This window comes from Galeopterus variegatus, unplaced genomic scaffold, assembly GCF_000696425.1.
Source record: "Galeopterus variegatus unplaced genomic scaffold, G_variegatus-3.0.2 Scaffold58, whole genome shotgun sequence".
NCBI classification, from domain to species: domain Eukaryota; kingdom Metazoa; phylum Chordata; class Mammalia; order Dermoptera; family Cynocephalidae; genus Galeopterus; species Galeopterus variegatus.
This window is the reverse complement of record NW_007726169.1, coordinates 1,277,109-1,291,761: the sequence shown is the minus strand read 5'-3', so window position 1 is coordinate 1,291,761 and position 14,653 is coordinate 1,277,109. Positions and strand designations below refer to the sequence as shown.

General features: G+C 35.7%; 1 protein-coding gene across 1 annotated transcript in view; it reads left to right on the top strand.

Moving 5' to 3' along the window:
- Positions 1–5,993: 5,993 nt before the first annotated feature.
- The window catches only part of LOC103592464 (CCR4-NOT transcription complex subunit 1-like), a gene marked incomplete at its 5' end in the record, with an annotated part of 14,088 nt that continues 5,428 nt past the window's right edge, over positions 5,994–14,653 (top strand). Inside the window, 9 exons of the mRNA XM_008575198.1 lie at positions 5,994–6,101; positions 6,773–6,871; positions 7,201–7,269; positions 7,359–7,413; positions 7,893–8,096; positions 11,290–11,297; positions 12,002–12,172; positions 12,596–12,723; positions 14,346–14,586. Coding sequence (XP_008573420.1) covers positions 5,994–6,101; positions 6,773–6,871; positions 7,201–7,269; positions 7,359–7,413; positions 7,893–8,096; positions 11,290–11,297; positions 12,002–12,172; positions 12,596–12,723; positions 14,346–14,586 — 1,083 coding nt within the window. The remainder of the gene's footprint in view (positions 6,102–6,772; positions 6,872–7,200; positions 7,270–7,358; positions 7,414–7,892; positions 8,097–11,289; positions 11,298–12,001; positions 12,173–12,595; positions 12,724–14,345; positions 14,587–14,653) is intronic.

Below are 14,653 nucleotides of genomic sequence, written 5' to 3'. Positions count from 1 at the left end.
TACCAGCACCACTCTCTAAATAACTGAAATAACTGGCCAGCCTGAAATTAGCTGTTTCTTTAAAATGCTGTGGTTCTCTTTTGTGAAAATGGTATTACCTCTTGTGTTGCTTAGTGATACTTGGTTTGCAATTATTAGGTCTTTCTGTGGACCGATCTAAAGAGAAAGTACACCATAAGTTTATACTGCTATTTCCAATTTAGTTTAAGGACCATGGAGTTTTTACTTTATTTGTGACCTAAAATCTGTCTCTTGATTCCCATGCAGAAAATCTCAGTTTTCAGTGATAAAAAACATAGTTGTTTTCTCTATTCCACACTATACACTCAGGAATATGAGACTAATAATCCTAACACTACTAACAGCAATATGATTATGAAAGATGGTTTACCTTTTTGTGGGGGAGGGGTGAGGGTGTTCCTTAAGTTATATCTCACTAGGGGGATGTACAATCAAATTACTCTTTTGGTCATTTAGAATAGTACTCTGACATAGTTATACTACCAACTGGATATTGAGTTGGGTTTCAGTATTTAGGGGATACTTTTAATAATTTAATTTTGTTTAAAAAGTATGTGAAATATTTGTTTATAAAGTCAAATCTGTAAGATAACTTTTATTGAAATAGTTTAGTCGTCTTTAGTACTTACTGCCTGTTCTTTTACTGCATTGTCTATTCCTGAAACAGTTTAAAAAAAATTTTTTTTTTTTAATTTTGGAAAAATGTTTTAATCCTTTTATTATTTTTGACAAATGGCCCCAGAGATAGGGGACCAGGGGAAGGGAGAGGAGGAGAAGCAAGGCGCCAACCCCACAACCCCTCCCCACACATCCCTTTCCTTTGATTTCATTTAATTTCTTACTTAGCTGTAGGTAATTGTGAAAAGATTTGTTTCATTTAGAACTTGGTTGCTGTTACTTGGGTTCTTACATGCTTGAGAATATCTTCCTCGTTTTTATTTGAAGTCCACTTGTCACTAGATATGAAGTTCTTGGGTCAAGTTTAATTTTCCCTAGTTTTGTAAATATTATTCCACTTTATTCTTTAGCAATATTAAATACAAAAGCCACTATCTCCCCGTTTCTCTCCCCTCGTCATTCACTGTAGGTGTCTTATTCTTCCTGCCTACACTGTTCCTGACCTCAGTATCTCTTTGGATTTTCTATTAGAATTCATTAACTTTATGTATATGCTATAAAATTGGTTGTTCTGCATGAGCTTTTCTTGTGATATGATTTACTTTCAGTCTTGCAGTTCACATAATTATTTCAGGGATATTTTTATTGTTTTCTTTGAATATTTTTCATTTCTTCTTGTGGATGGAGGTATATTGATTATTAATGCATGTATATTAGAACACCTTTTTTCATGTCTTTCAACCATTTTTATATGTGTTCTAGATTTGTGTGATATTCTTGAGCCTTTCTTTATTTTAAATGATTTTTGTTCTGTTTTTGTTGTTGCTCTTATGTGGTTGTTTTTTATGAGATTTTTTTCCTTCTATGAGATCTTCTTTCCTTCTTGCAGTCTTTTCCCAAGCACTGCAAGAGAGCTTTCATTTCCTTCTGTTATCTTGTCTTTGAACCAGTGTTTTACCTTTTTAAGAACTTTTCCCATTTTAAAAAAACCCCACAAAACAATAGTTTCTATAATTTCTTTGGGAGTATGGCGTACTATTTGTCTGAATTCTTCTGTTTAGTTTGATAAGTCCTTTGAAATGCATGTTCTTCACCTGTCTTATTTCTTTGTGCTGTTTATTTTACACCTTCTCCAGATAGGTTCCATGCTGATTCTTTGGATTTTTGTTCACCTTTGAATTGGCCCAATTATCTACTCACATATAAGGGTACTTCAAAAAGTTAATGGAAAAATAGAATTAACAGATAAAATGAATCTTTCCTTGGACTTTTTCAAGTATCCTCATATAAACAATTTTGGGCATGCTTGAGGGTACTTTAAAAAGATCATGGAAAGATTCGTAGTCTTTTAATTCTATTTTTCCATGAACTTTTTTTTTTTTTTTTAAAGATTACTGGTAAGGGGATCTTAACCCTTGACTTGGTGTAGTCAGCACCACGCTCTCCCAAGTGAGCTAACTGGCCATTCCTATATAGGGATCCAGACATGTGGCCTTGGTGTTATCAGCACCACACTCTTCCAAGTGAGCCACGGGCCGGCCCCTATTTTTCCATGAACTTTTTGATCTATCCTGGTAAGTTGGGGTAGGGTTGTCTGACATCTATTTTTAGATTTGGTAATGGTTGCCGCCTCCTTCCTCATTCTGCTTCTCCAGCACTCTCTTTTGGCTAGATGGTTAGCTCACATATATAAAAAGTGACATCTTGAGCTTGGTTGCTCCCTCAAGCTCTATTCCCTTGGCCATTCTTCATTCAATATGTTGATGTGGGTTTCTAAATGAACAGTATCTTTTCTTTTATGGCTCATCTTTGCCCTAGATTCATCACTTGATCAAAGGATGATTATATATGTTTTGAGACGTTTGTCAGTCTTAAACATTTTTATTTCTGAATTAGTCAGTTTCAATTAATAGAAACCTGCAATTGGGCTGTCATTAGAGGTGGTAAGAATGAGCTCTATGGCATATCTCACTGGGTCACATTAAGAGAATATTTTGTTTGTTGAAGATTGTGTTAAAATTTAATTTGAGAAGACAAGAAAAGGTTCTTAGTTATACCATCTTTTACTTAGGAGCTTGAAGTTTTTGTCTTTAAATTAATGCTTTCTAGGGTCCAATCCCTATATAGGCCACCAGCTAGCTGGTCCTCCCCCTTCTCCCCCTCATTAATGCTTTCTGCGTTAGAAGCAATCCTTTATATTTGCTGCAAAAATTGGTTTTTATATTTATTATATTAAACTTTTTAATAGATGTGTTATTTTTTATAGTTACCCAAACTTATTCATACAGGTAATACAATAAAAACTTTGAATATTTTTAAGAGGTAGAATATGTTTAAAAAGTTAAGCATGGAAATATTCCATTGTTTGGCACAGAGTATATTTAGATACACTCTTAATCCAGTTACTATAACTGTAATCATTGTAATTCATTGAGTTACTGTTTTCAATTTAAATTAAGAAATCTGGTAGTTTATAACTATAGAATTTTGGGACCTTTGAGATCATCTGTTAGGCTAGATTTTGTATTTTTCTTGATGTAACCTTTTTGAACTGATATGAAAATTCCTCGTATGCATTTTTTTTAAAGTTATTTTTAGGAGCTAGGATTGAAGACACAGTTCCTCAGATAACTGCTGCTTTATCAATATTCCACCCAAAGAAGGTCTTAAATACAATTGAGAGAGGATTCCTATTGTTTCTGACAATAGAAGTTAGTTGAGTACCTCATAAAGTTACTCATTACCATTTATGGACATCCTTTTTAGGAATTTCTTTATAATGAACTGTTTTGAGCTCTTTTTCTGTATTAGACTTACTATTGAAAGTAACCAACTTTCACATAGTCAAGTCTTTAATCCTCCCTCCTGTGTCTTTTCTAGATTTAATAGTGGCTGGTTTTTCCAGTAAACTATTTTGTAATGTTCTTCTAAGTGTGTGGTTCCCAGGTTAGAATGATTTACTACAGCCATAAATGAGGTCATTATAGAAGTACTGCAGGTTGCCTTTGGAATAGTTACTTTATTTTTTCATATAGCCTAAAGATTTTGCTATCAAACTGTAAGGTGTTTACCCAACCAAACATTTGAATTATTTTACTGTTCTCCCCTGCCCAGTGGGAAGAATGGTTGTACTTTAAAGATGTATAAGGCTTAATTTTATGGGATAAATATAATCTTATTTTAACATCTTTGTAACCCAAGATGATGTTTGTAAAATACCACTTTAGTTTTAGAAGAAAAAACAGTTGCTTCTAGTGAGGTGCATGGTGCCATGGAAGGAATATTCCGTTCACCTAGCAGCCATAAAATACATTTGTCTTAATTATTGCAATGTTGATATTAAGAAAATCTTATCTATTAATGTGGTATTGTTGGTCTCTATATACTTCTTAGGGTTGCTGTGAAGACAAAGTGGCTGTAAAAGCAGTTGTAAAATTAGAAAGCATTATAGAAACAAATGTAAAGGATAAGACAGGATTTTAGTAAATTTTCGCTGATTCTAGTTAAAAAGTTAAAACTGTTTTTTGTTCTTTGGCCATTGACAGTGTAATGAAATGTCTCTTCCATTTTTTTAGGTTCGTATAACAGTACCAGAAAAGTCAGTATGTTCATTAATCATGTTCTGGCCTCCCAGTTGCTCTTTTTTTCACCTCTGTGTAGTTGTCTCAGATGACATGCCTTACCTTTAGGAAAGGACTTTCTGAGGTAACCCCCACCCCACCATCCACCATCAGGATTACATAGCCCTGTTTTATTTTCTTCATGTAACAGGTAATATCAGAAATTCTTTGCCTGTCCTTTTCTTCTCCCACAAAAGTGTACTTTGTGAGAGTTTGGGACCCATCAGTCTCCTCTATTGCTGTATTTGTGACACCTAGAATAGTACCTAACATACACTTAACAAATATTTGTTGAGCCAGATCATCTTGTTCTTTTGAGGGAGAGGTCTGATTAGTTGGGGCATAGATAGTTCTACTTGTATTCTTAGTTTGAGTTGGCTTTTTAAGATTGTGTGTTCAGCATTCTAGGGAATAGGACAAAAATAGTCCCTGCCTTTATAGAGTTTGATTAAGGAATGATAAGAATCCACAAAATGATACATTGTGAGTGGGTTCACAGTAATCTTTGGAGATGTAGAAGTTCTTACTGATTGACTAGTAATACATATTTTAACTTTCAGATGTCTGGGGGATAATGTACAGATTGATCTTTTTTAACTCCCGCATTTGCTGGATGGGGAAAATGGAAACTGAAATAAGCTAAACTAACTCAATGATGACATAATTGTCGTGATACAGTAGGAAAATCATAGGCTTTGGAGTTGGAATCTAGATTTTTTACTTTGTAGATTGTTGGATTTTAGCCTTTTGGAGTCTGTTTTAAGTATCTGCCTCCTCATCCATGAGGGTAAATTTTGGCGGAGTTGAAGATTAAATCAAGGGAGCTCATTATGATATCTAGCCCAAAGTAGGTAGTTAACAGATTTTATGTGGCATTTAATAAACATGATTATTCTGTACATACAGTGTGCTAAACTCTTTTCTAGGCTAGATATGCAGAAGTGAACACAACCACACAAATTCCCTATTCTCATGTAACTTATATTGGGCAATTATTAGGTAGGGGTAAGTGGTGTGGAGAAAAGTAAGGAAGCAGGGTAAGGGATGATGTTGGGGCAGGTCATGTTGCTATTTTAGGGATGGTAGTTAACGAAGGCTGCAATGAAAAGGTGACTTTAGAGCAGAAACCTAGAGGAAGAGAGAACAAACCATGTGTAAATATCTGGAGCTTTCCATTTAGAGGAGATAGCAAATAGAACCATTGATAAATTTGATGAACAGTAAGAAACCAATGGGGCTCAAGGGCAGCATCTAAACCACTGAAGTCAGACATAGCTGGTGGCAGCTTCATTTAGAGCTGTGCTCAGTAGGCTGTAAAGAGTCACAGTTGTGTAGTGGAGAGAATTCAGGTTACATAAAATTATTGCCTTAAAAGTTTGTTTTTTAAAAAACTTTGTATTCCTCTTACATGTCATCGGATGCTACTTGGTGTTTTTGGTGTAGATGTTGACCAAAGTAAAGAGTTATATATGTGATAATTACTAGTGGTTTTTCTTCTTTCATCCTTACTGTCAGTGACTATAGGAACATTTTTAAAAAGATTTAATTATTAAAATACATATACCTCTGTCTCAGTAATTCCTGTAACTCTTACTCTAAGATAAACAATGAATGTAATTTCGGATTTTGCTGTAGAGGTTGATTATTTTTTTATCCCCTCTTAATGTCCGTCCTTCCACCCCCTCCCCCCCCCTTGTTCTTAAACCCTCCTTTAACTTTTTTTGGTCTTTTTAGATTGTGAATCGGCACGGTCCTGAGGCAGACAGGCATTTATTACGCTGCCTGTTTTCACATGTGGATTTCAGTGGCGATGGTAAAAGCAGTGGCAAAGATTTTCATCAGGTATTTGAGGCTTACAGAGTTTATATCCCCTTAGCTCTAATTTTTCAATAAATTGCATTTTGGGCATAGTTATGTAGCAAATGACACATACAAAATAGCATCCAGAAATAATCTTAGCTGGATGGTGAAAATGTGATAGCTCTAATTTTTCAATAAATTGCATTTTGGGCATAGTTACGTAGCAAATGACACATACAAAATAGCATCCAGAAATAATCTTAGCTGGATGGTGAAAATGTGTTGGACTTTTCCTTTTTTCTGTCTTTCCCTTTTGCCTGGCTGCAGATCTTTATAGCTACCTACTTTAGGCTTAGAGAGCTGGGGATCAGACTTTCCTGAAGGAAGCAGGAATGGGGATGTCCTGCTTGACAAATATGTAAGGCAGAGAGGGGATCTCATGTCTTAGATTGAGACTCTTAGACTTGACTGTCAATCTGGTAATGGTTTGTCATGATAGTATTTCTTATAATAATCTTGTCAGTGGACTCTTGTGGAAATTTTGGTTTAACACTTGTTGCTAATAGACTTAAGTAGTTTAACGGGATTTTTAAAGAGCTGATTTTGATAGTGTAATAAACAGCATTAGATCGTACAATGTTCTGAGGACCTCTGCTTCTATTTGTGCCAGATGACAGTTAGTGCTAATAAAAATTCATTTTTTATTTTTAAAGACTCAGTTTCTGATTCAGGAGTGTGCATCACTGATTACAAAGCCAAATTTTATCTCAACGCTGTCCTATGCCATTGATAATCCGTTGCACTATCAGAAGGTTGGTATTACTTTTATTTTGAGTAGTCCTAAGAATGTGATCTTTTATTAGGCTTTCTTAATGTCATGTCTTAATTTTAAAATTTCAAGTAGTTACTTTGGGGTGTCTTTTGTAGCTTTCTAACGAAATAAAGGCAGTTCATTTGATAATAGACTCTTATTTAAACCAGACAAAGACTTAAGCTTGTCAGTCCACATTTCTAGGACATGGTATATTGTTTCTAGCAGCACTTCAGAATTATGTCATTCCTATGTAGTGCCATAATTGGGTGAACAGATGCTTTACTTTCTGAAAATTCTTGTTTTAAAATAAAATTTGGTTCATTTCAGAGTTTAAAGCCTGCACCCCACTTATTTGCCCAGCTGAGTAAAGTTCTCAAGTTAAGCAAAGTACAAGAGGTGAGTGATTTAAGAAAACACATGGAGGCAAAATTAGAATTAAATATAGCCATTTGACTTTTTGGACAACCTCATCCTTCTTTTTTCAGGTAATTTTTGGCCTTGCCCTGCTGAATTCTTCCAGCTCAGATCTTAGAGGTTTTGGTAAGTTACTTTTCCCCTAAAAATCCTATAATGAAGTTGAGACTTTTTAAAATTCATGAGGTTTTGAATCTTGAGGCTCCATATTTTATATTTAGAGAGTAAGATAGTGTAAGATTCTCTTGGTATCTATTTCTGGTAAAAACACATAATATAAAATTTATCCTCATAGCCAGTTTTAAATGTACAGTTTCGTAGTACTTAACTATATTGATATTGTTGTGTAACAGATCTCTAGAACTCTTTCATCTTGCAAAACTTAAACTATGCCCATCAAACAACTCCTCATTTTCCCCTCCCTTCAGCTAGTCCCTGGCAACTGGTCTCTTTATACCTACCAACTAGAGCCTAGGAAAGCATTAGAGAGGTGAAGGGTGAGTTGGTGAATGAGAAGGGTGATCATCTATAGTTTGGTGGTATATATCTTTTTACCCATTGTGATGCAAAAGTAACTTGTGGTATTTGGTTTACCTTACTTCTAGCTGCCCAGTTTATCAAACAGAAGCTTCCAGATCTTCTGCGTTCTTACATTGACGCAGACGTCAGTGGAAATCAAGAAGGTGGCTTCCAAGACATAGCAATAGAGGTTCTACACCTCCTCCTCTCCCATCTCCTCTTTGGGCAGAAAGGAGCCTTTGGAGTTGGACAGGAACAGATAGACGCTTTTCTTAAGACACTACGCAGAGGTAAGGGAGTCATTGTAGCCCATGGTACAAACATGACAAAAGCATCTCAATATAAGTGAATATTCTAAGATTAAGTCAGTGATTTCCTTTCCTTTTCTTATATTGGCAACCTTTCAGGGAAGAGACTATTACAATTTAGACTATGAAAGTGTGATAAAGCCTCATTATAGAAAAAGTATAAAATGAATATAACTTCAACAGTACTCTTGTTATATAAATACAATCACATATAAGACTTGGTATATTTCCATGCAGTCTTTTTTCACCATTAGAGAGACATTATAGTGACATGCTGTTTTTATTTTAAAAAACCAGTCACTTTTGATATACTACCTCCTTAGCTATTGGCATTGTAATGCTAAGATAAATCCTGGTTCTGTTGTTGCCATTCTTCATTCCTGTGATCCTTGTTTTAGAGAGATAAGTACTCTTTAGAACATCTGTGATAGTGGTCTAATAATTTGTTCTCACTGTTTTTTTTGTTTACTTCCTAATGTTTAATTTTAAATTACATTAACTTTCTTAGTGATGGAAAGCTTTCCACTTGTTAGTGAAGTAAAGACTGATATTCTAATTGTTTGTTTCTGATGCTTTCCTTTTATAGTAATTGATAGCCCTAATGTGAAAAATTTAAATACTGTTTAGTGTGTGAGTCGGTAAATAGATCCTGGAATTCTAATATGAAAAGTTCAAAGTGTACTCAATTTTTGTGATATGACAGGATTCAAATTTTGGAATTGCTGTTGAAGTCATAACTTGGGCTAGCAGGTTGGAAAAAACTAAATTAACTTTGCTTTAAATATGAACTTGTAAAAGAGTGGATTTGAAGGGCTTTTGGAGAGAGTAAAAAAGGATTGTTTTTAATCAGTATAGCCGTTGTAACCTTTTTTCTCCCTCAGATTTTCCTCAAGAACGCTGTCCTGTGGTGCTTGCACCACTTTTATACCCTGAAAAACGGAACTGGCCATCCCTATATGGGATCTGAACCCATGGCCTTGGTGTTTTCAGCACCGCACTCTACCGAGTGAGCCACGGGCCGGCCCGAAAGCAAATTTTAATAAACAAAATGCCTAGCCAAATAAGAGCAGCCAGTGTTTTGGAGTTCCCCAACATCATTGACTCAAAAAGTAGTGAAGAGTCTGAAATAAATTTTCCATTAGGGGTTGTCACTTTGCAATTCTGAGTGGCACTTCTGAGTTTTTGGGTTGTTATATGTGTGGTTTTTTGTGGGAGACTAATTTGTTGCAAAGTAATGATTGAAGAATTTTTGAGAAAGGAGGTCTTCTGAATGTTTTCTGGTAGGAACAACAAAAATCCTGCCAATTCTTGTTTATGGTGGGTAGGGATGATAATAAAATTATATTACTACCTCCACTTTTGGATTATCCACAAACCAAATAATTGGCCTCCAGATAAACAAAGTACCTCTACCAAAATGTGGAAATATTTAAATAAATCATAAAGGAATGAAACTTTTAGATAGTAAAAGGGAGTGGTAAAATTTAGTCAGTGGGGTAATAGTGGAGTCAAGAATGTAGTATCTTCAGTCTTGTTCATAAAATGTCGAGGAACAAAATATGACATTAAGGACTACATATATCTAATCATAACATTCCTTATCAGTTGTCCAGGGTATATATCTGTCCTATTTCTCATCTTCATTTTTCCACATTTGCAATGTACCACTTAACATTCAATTAGAATCAAGGTATTCCATGTATGACCATACCTACTACCAGTATCAATGGGTTTTCTTTTTGCTAATTTTCTTAATAGTAGGTAGATTTGCAGTGTTCAGACTATTTTCCTTTAGAAATGGAGAGGAAAAAAAATAATACATGGTCATACAGAAAACTTGGAAATGTGGAAAGAAAGAAAAACACAGTTTCTTTACTTACAGACAACCAGTTAGGGGTTTGTTTTTATCCTTGTGGTTGTCTTGCAAAAGTTAAAAGGCTCTTTTAACTCAGTAGATCTTTGTGCTTTATTGCCCTATTAAAATTATTCTTTTAAAAAAATTTTTAAAATTGCAGAGAAGCACAGTTTTGATACCTGAACCTATTCTGTAAGAGATTTCAGAGAGTTCAAGAATTGAGTGCCTTACATTGTGGATTTGAACAACTGAACTGGTTGTTTATTCTTTCCTCTTTAATTCCTTCTTCCTATTTCTTCTTGTATGTTAGAGTTTTCTGTACTTTTTTTTTTTTAAATAAGATGACCGGTAAGGGGATCTCAACCCTTGGCTTGGTGTCGTCAGCACCACGCTCAGCCAGTGAGCAAACCGGCCATCCCTATATGAGATCCGAACCCATTGCTTTGGTGTTACCAGCACCGCACTCTCCCGAGTGAGCCATGGGCCGGCCTTTTTTTTTTTTTTTTTAAAGATGACCGGTAAGGGGATCTCAACCCTTGGCTTGGTGTCGTCAGCACCACGCTCAGCCAGTGAGCAAACCGGCCATCCCTATATGAGATCCGAACCCATTGCTTTGGTGTTACCAGCACCGCACTCTCCCGAGTGAGCCATGGGCCGGCCTTTTTTTTTTTTTTTTTTAAAGATGACCGGTAAGGGGATCTCAACCCTTGGCTTGGTGTCGTCAGCACCACGCTCACCCAGTGAGCTAACCGGCCATCCCTATATGGGATCCGAACCCATGGCTTTGGTGTTACCAGCACCGCACTCTCCCAAATGAGCCACAGGCAGGCCCTGTACATTTTTTATAGGTAGTGTCCAGAGGCCAACGTCAGGTACACGTTGGGTCCATAATTTGGTTTTTTAATTGACCACCAAGGATGGGCATACCTGTGAGTTTTTTTTCCTCTGAGAGACAATCTCAATATTAGTATACCCACAGATTTATGAAAGTCATTTCTTCCTAAGAGTGAATGGTAAGTTAATTGCTACTATTCTGTTAAAGCCAGTCCTTGAAACAAATTTAAAAAAGAAAAAATCTTGTTTTCTGAATGTTATTGTTACTTTAGAGTGAATACCCCATTTGAAGTTTGTTTTATACCATATACAAGGACAAGCAAACATTAAAAATCTTCATGGCTTGAAAGGAGTCACCTTAAAGTGAAACTGAACTGGCTGTGACACTTTGGACCTTTAAATGCAAAGTATACACAGCCAACATATGTCATTTTTTTATTTACCTTTTTCCTTTCAAGCATAAGACATACTTATTACTTTGTACAGGATTTTTGGTAAATTACCTTCTATAAATGTATTTCCTTTGCTTTTTATTTTTTATGGAGTCTCATATTGCTTTTTTGAATACCTTTTCATAAAACATGTTTTGAATGGAATTTTCAGTCATCTAGACCACTTTTCCTGATTGCATACATTGGGATGGGGTTTTTTGTTTGTTAGTTTGTTTGGGGCAGCTGGCTGGTATGGAATCCGAACCCTTGGCCTTGGTGTTATAACACCATGCTCTAACCAAGTGAGCTAACCAGCCAGCCCTGGGATGCTTTAAAGGGACATCTTTAGTGAATTAAGAATAGTGTTTGGGATAATCGATTTATCTTTGCCACTTTGTTCCAAGATTGGGGAATCATGGTGGAAAGATACAACACACTGATAGAAGTTATTTATTTGCCCTATTGGGATGAACACCATCGTTGGATTAAGTAGGGGAAAAAAGGGTTTCCTTTTAAGTACTTAACACGTTCAGAAGTATTTCATGAATGAAAGGCTGGAGTACCTTGCTCACAGAACCAGTTTATTTTGAATGTTAAGAATTGACCTTTCTAAATGTCTTTCAAAATACCAGAAAGATTCAGTGATTTTGAGTTTGTAAGTAGAACATCTTGATTGATTTTCAAATTTTAATTGGCTCTTTTGATAAAGCATGAAAATACGCATACATTTGTTTAGTAAGCTTTGGAATGCTTTTGTCTTTTTTTAGAACCCGAGTTTGAATTTCAAGGAAGTAACTTATGAACTAGACCATCCAGGGTTTCAAATTCGTGACAGTAAAGGACTTCAGAATGTGGTTTATGGCATTCAGAGGGGTTTGGGTATGGAAGTGTTCCCAGTAGACCTCATTTATAGACCTTGGAAACATGCAGAAGGCCAGGTGAGTGAGTGGTATTTAGCTATAGAAGGGGAATAGAATAATGGTTATTCCTTATATAGTGCCATCTTCCTAAGGATTGAAATGTACTTTTAAAGTAGAACTTGTTTTACATAGCTCAGAAAAAAAGGGACTGTCATAAGTATTGAAAAAATATTATCATAGTTTTAGTACTAGTCAGACCTATTTGAGGTAAAGCAATGAAACTGTTTTCCCAATAGTTTAATGATGTTTGTCACCAAGGCTCTCTCATGCCTTTCACCAGTCTGAATTGTCTTTGGTTTTCAAAGGGCAAATAATTAAGATTTCAAAAAGGAAATTGTCATTCTAATAACTTAAGATTGAGATTAGCCTAATGAAAAGATTTTGAATTTTTATAGCATTCACAGTCATTTGTGTGTGTAAAGACTTTCTTCTTTGTTCCAGCTCTCCTTCATTCAGCATTCCCTTATAAATCCGGAGATCTTCTGTTTTGCTGACTATCCCTGTCATACTGTTGCCACGGATATTCTGAAAGCACCACCAGAGGATGACAATCGAGAAATTGCCACATGGTAAACACTCTCATCTAGCTTTTCTTTAAAGGGTCACTTCTGCTTTTTTGGAATATAAAATTTAATAGAAGGTACATAGTTAACAGGTTTAAATGAAACAGTATTTTTAGTGAGCCTACTTAAGTTTTTAGACAGGGTGTTGGTGGATACAATTCTTTTTTAATCCCTTATCAGTAGTCACATGTCTCATGTCTGCCATTTAGGTATTTTCTAAAGTGTCAGAAATGTGAAACTATCAAATATTGGAGGTTTGTACTTCTCCCCTGGTGTTGAGATCTCTGCTCTGTAGATTTGCTTGCCTTCTTTCATTTGTAAGTTGTTAAAGATGTCCAACCTATGAAGTCTAGCACTTTCAACTAACTTACCTAGTTTCTCTGAGTTCTAGTTCTAAATTTCTGAGGGAGACTCTGACTATGGCCCAATGTCTAGATTAGGTTTCCCCTGGAACTCTTTGTCCAGTTTTTCATCTCTGGGGATGTAAAGTAAGGATGGTGAGAGTACTTGCATTATTATGGAAATACACACATGGCAACAGGTAGGGGGTGTGGCCTGGATTGTTCTTTGAAGGCATGTACTTAATAATGTTTTTACAGTTTTTTGCTAACTGTACTCTCCGTTACTGAAAAGATTATTGTCTTTATTTGGCGGCGGTGTGCTCTTTCCCCAGATGCTAGCCAATGTTGAATTTGCAAGTATGGTTGATTTTTACTGTTAAGTCTAATGTGTATAGTAGTATTTCTTCATTTTATTTTAACAGATAAAGGCCTCTTTCCATTTTATAAAACTGAAATGTCATTATCACATTTAGTAAATGACAATTCTGTAGTATAGCTAGTTTTCTCCATGTAAGTTTCCCTAATTGTCTTCTATGATTGAGAATCCAAACAAGGTCCACATGGTTTCATTTAAGTCTCTCTTTTCCCTCTTTTTTCTTTTTTTTTTAAATTTATTTTTTGCCATTGATGTAATGGAGAAACACATCGTTTGTCCTCTAGTCTCCCCCATCTTATGGGATTATCTGTTTCCTCATGGTATTTGCTTTGCTCTTTATTCTCATTATTTTCATGGACTAAGGGTAGAGTTAGACCTTGAGGCTCTATTAAAATCTACCATATTCAACTTCTTGGGGCAAGAGTAATTCACAGGGGGTGCTGTGGACTTCAAACTTGTATCACATCAGGAGGCACCTAAATTATAACTTCGTATTACCAAAGTAAGTGTTAAGGATGTATTTTTGGCAGAATTTTTTCTGTGTGTAAATTATGTCTACTATGTGTCTATTGTGGATTTTTCACTATTTCTAAACTCTGATTTGTTTCTTTCTCACCCTAATCATGAAAATCTGCTATCTTATTGGTAAGGAGGATCCATGATTATGCAAATGTTTAGTGGTTTCGCCTTCTCCATCAGTTATTCCTTGTTAATTTGGATTGCCCTTGAAATCACTCTGGAGGCATGGCAGTACAGTTTTGAGAGAAACAGAAACAATTTAAGTATTTCTCAAATATTAAAACATGACAGCAACTTTGTTTTGTCCTGACAGTTGGTATCGGTTACTTTGAAAATGAATTTTGTATACTTGGATTTTCTTTGATAGAGCATCTTTCTTCCATTCTTGTTAGGAAGAGCTTGGATTTGATTGAATCTCTGCTAAGGCTCGCAGAAGTTGGGCAGTATGAGCAAGTCAAACAGCTCTTCAGCTTCCCTATCAAACACTGTCCAGACATGCTGGTATTGGCCTTACTACAAATCAACACCTCCTGGCACACGTTGCGCCATGAACTCATCTCCACTCTGATGCCAATTTTCCTTGGAAACCATCCTAACTCTGCTATTATTTTGCACTATGCATGGCATGGGCAGGTAAGACATGATCATTCGGTACAGCAGGGTGTTGGTGGATACAATTCTTTTTTAATCCCTTATCAGA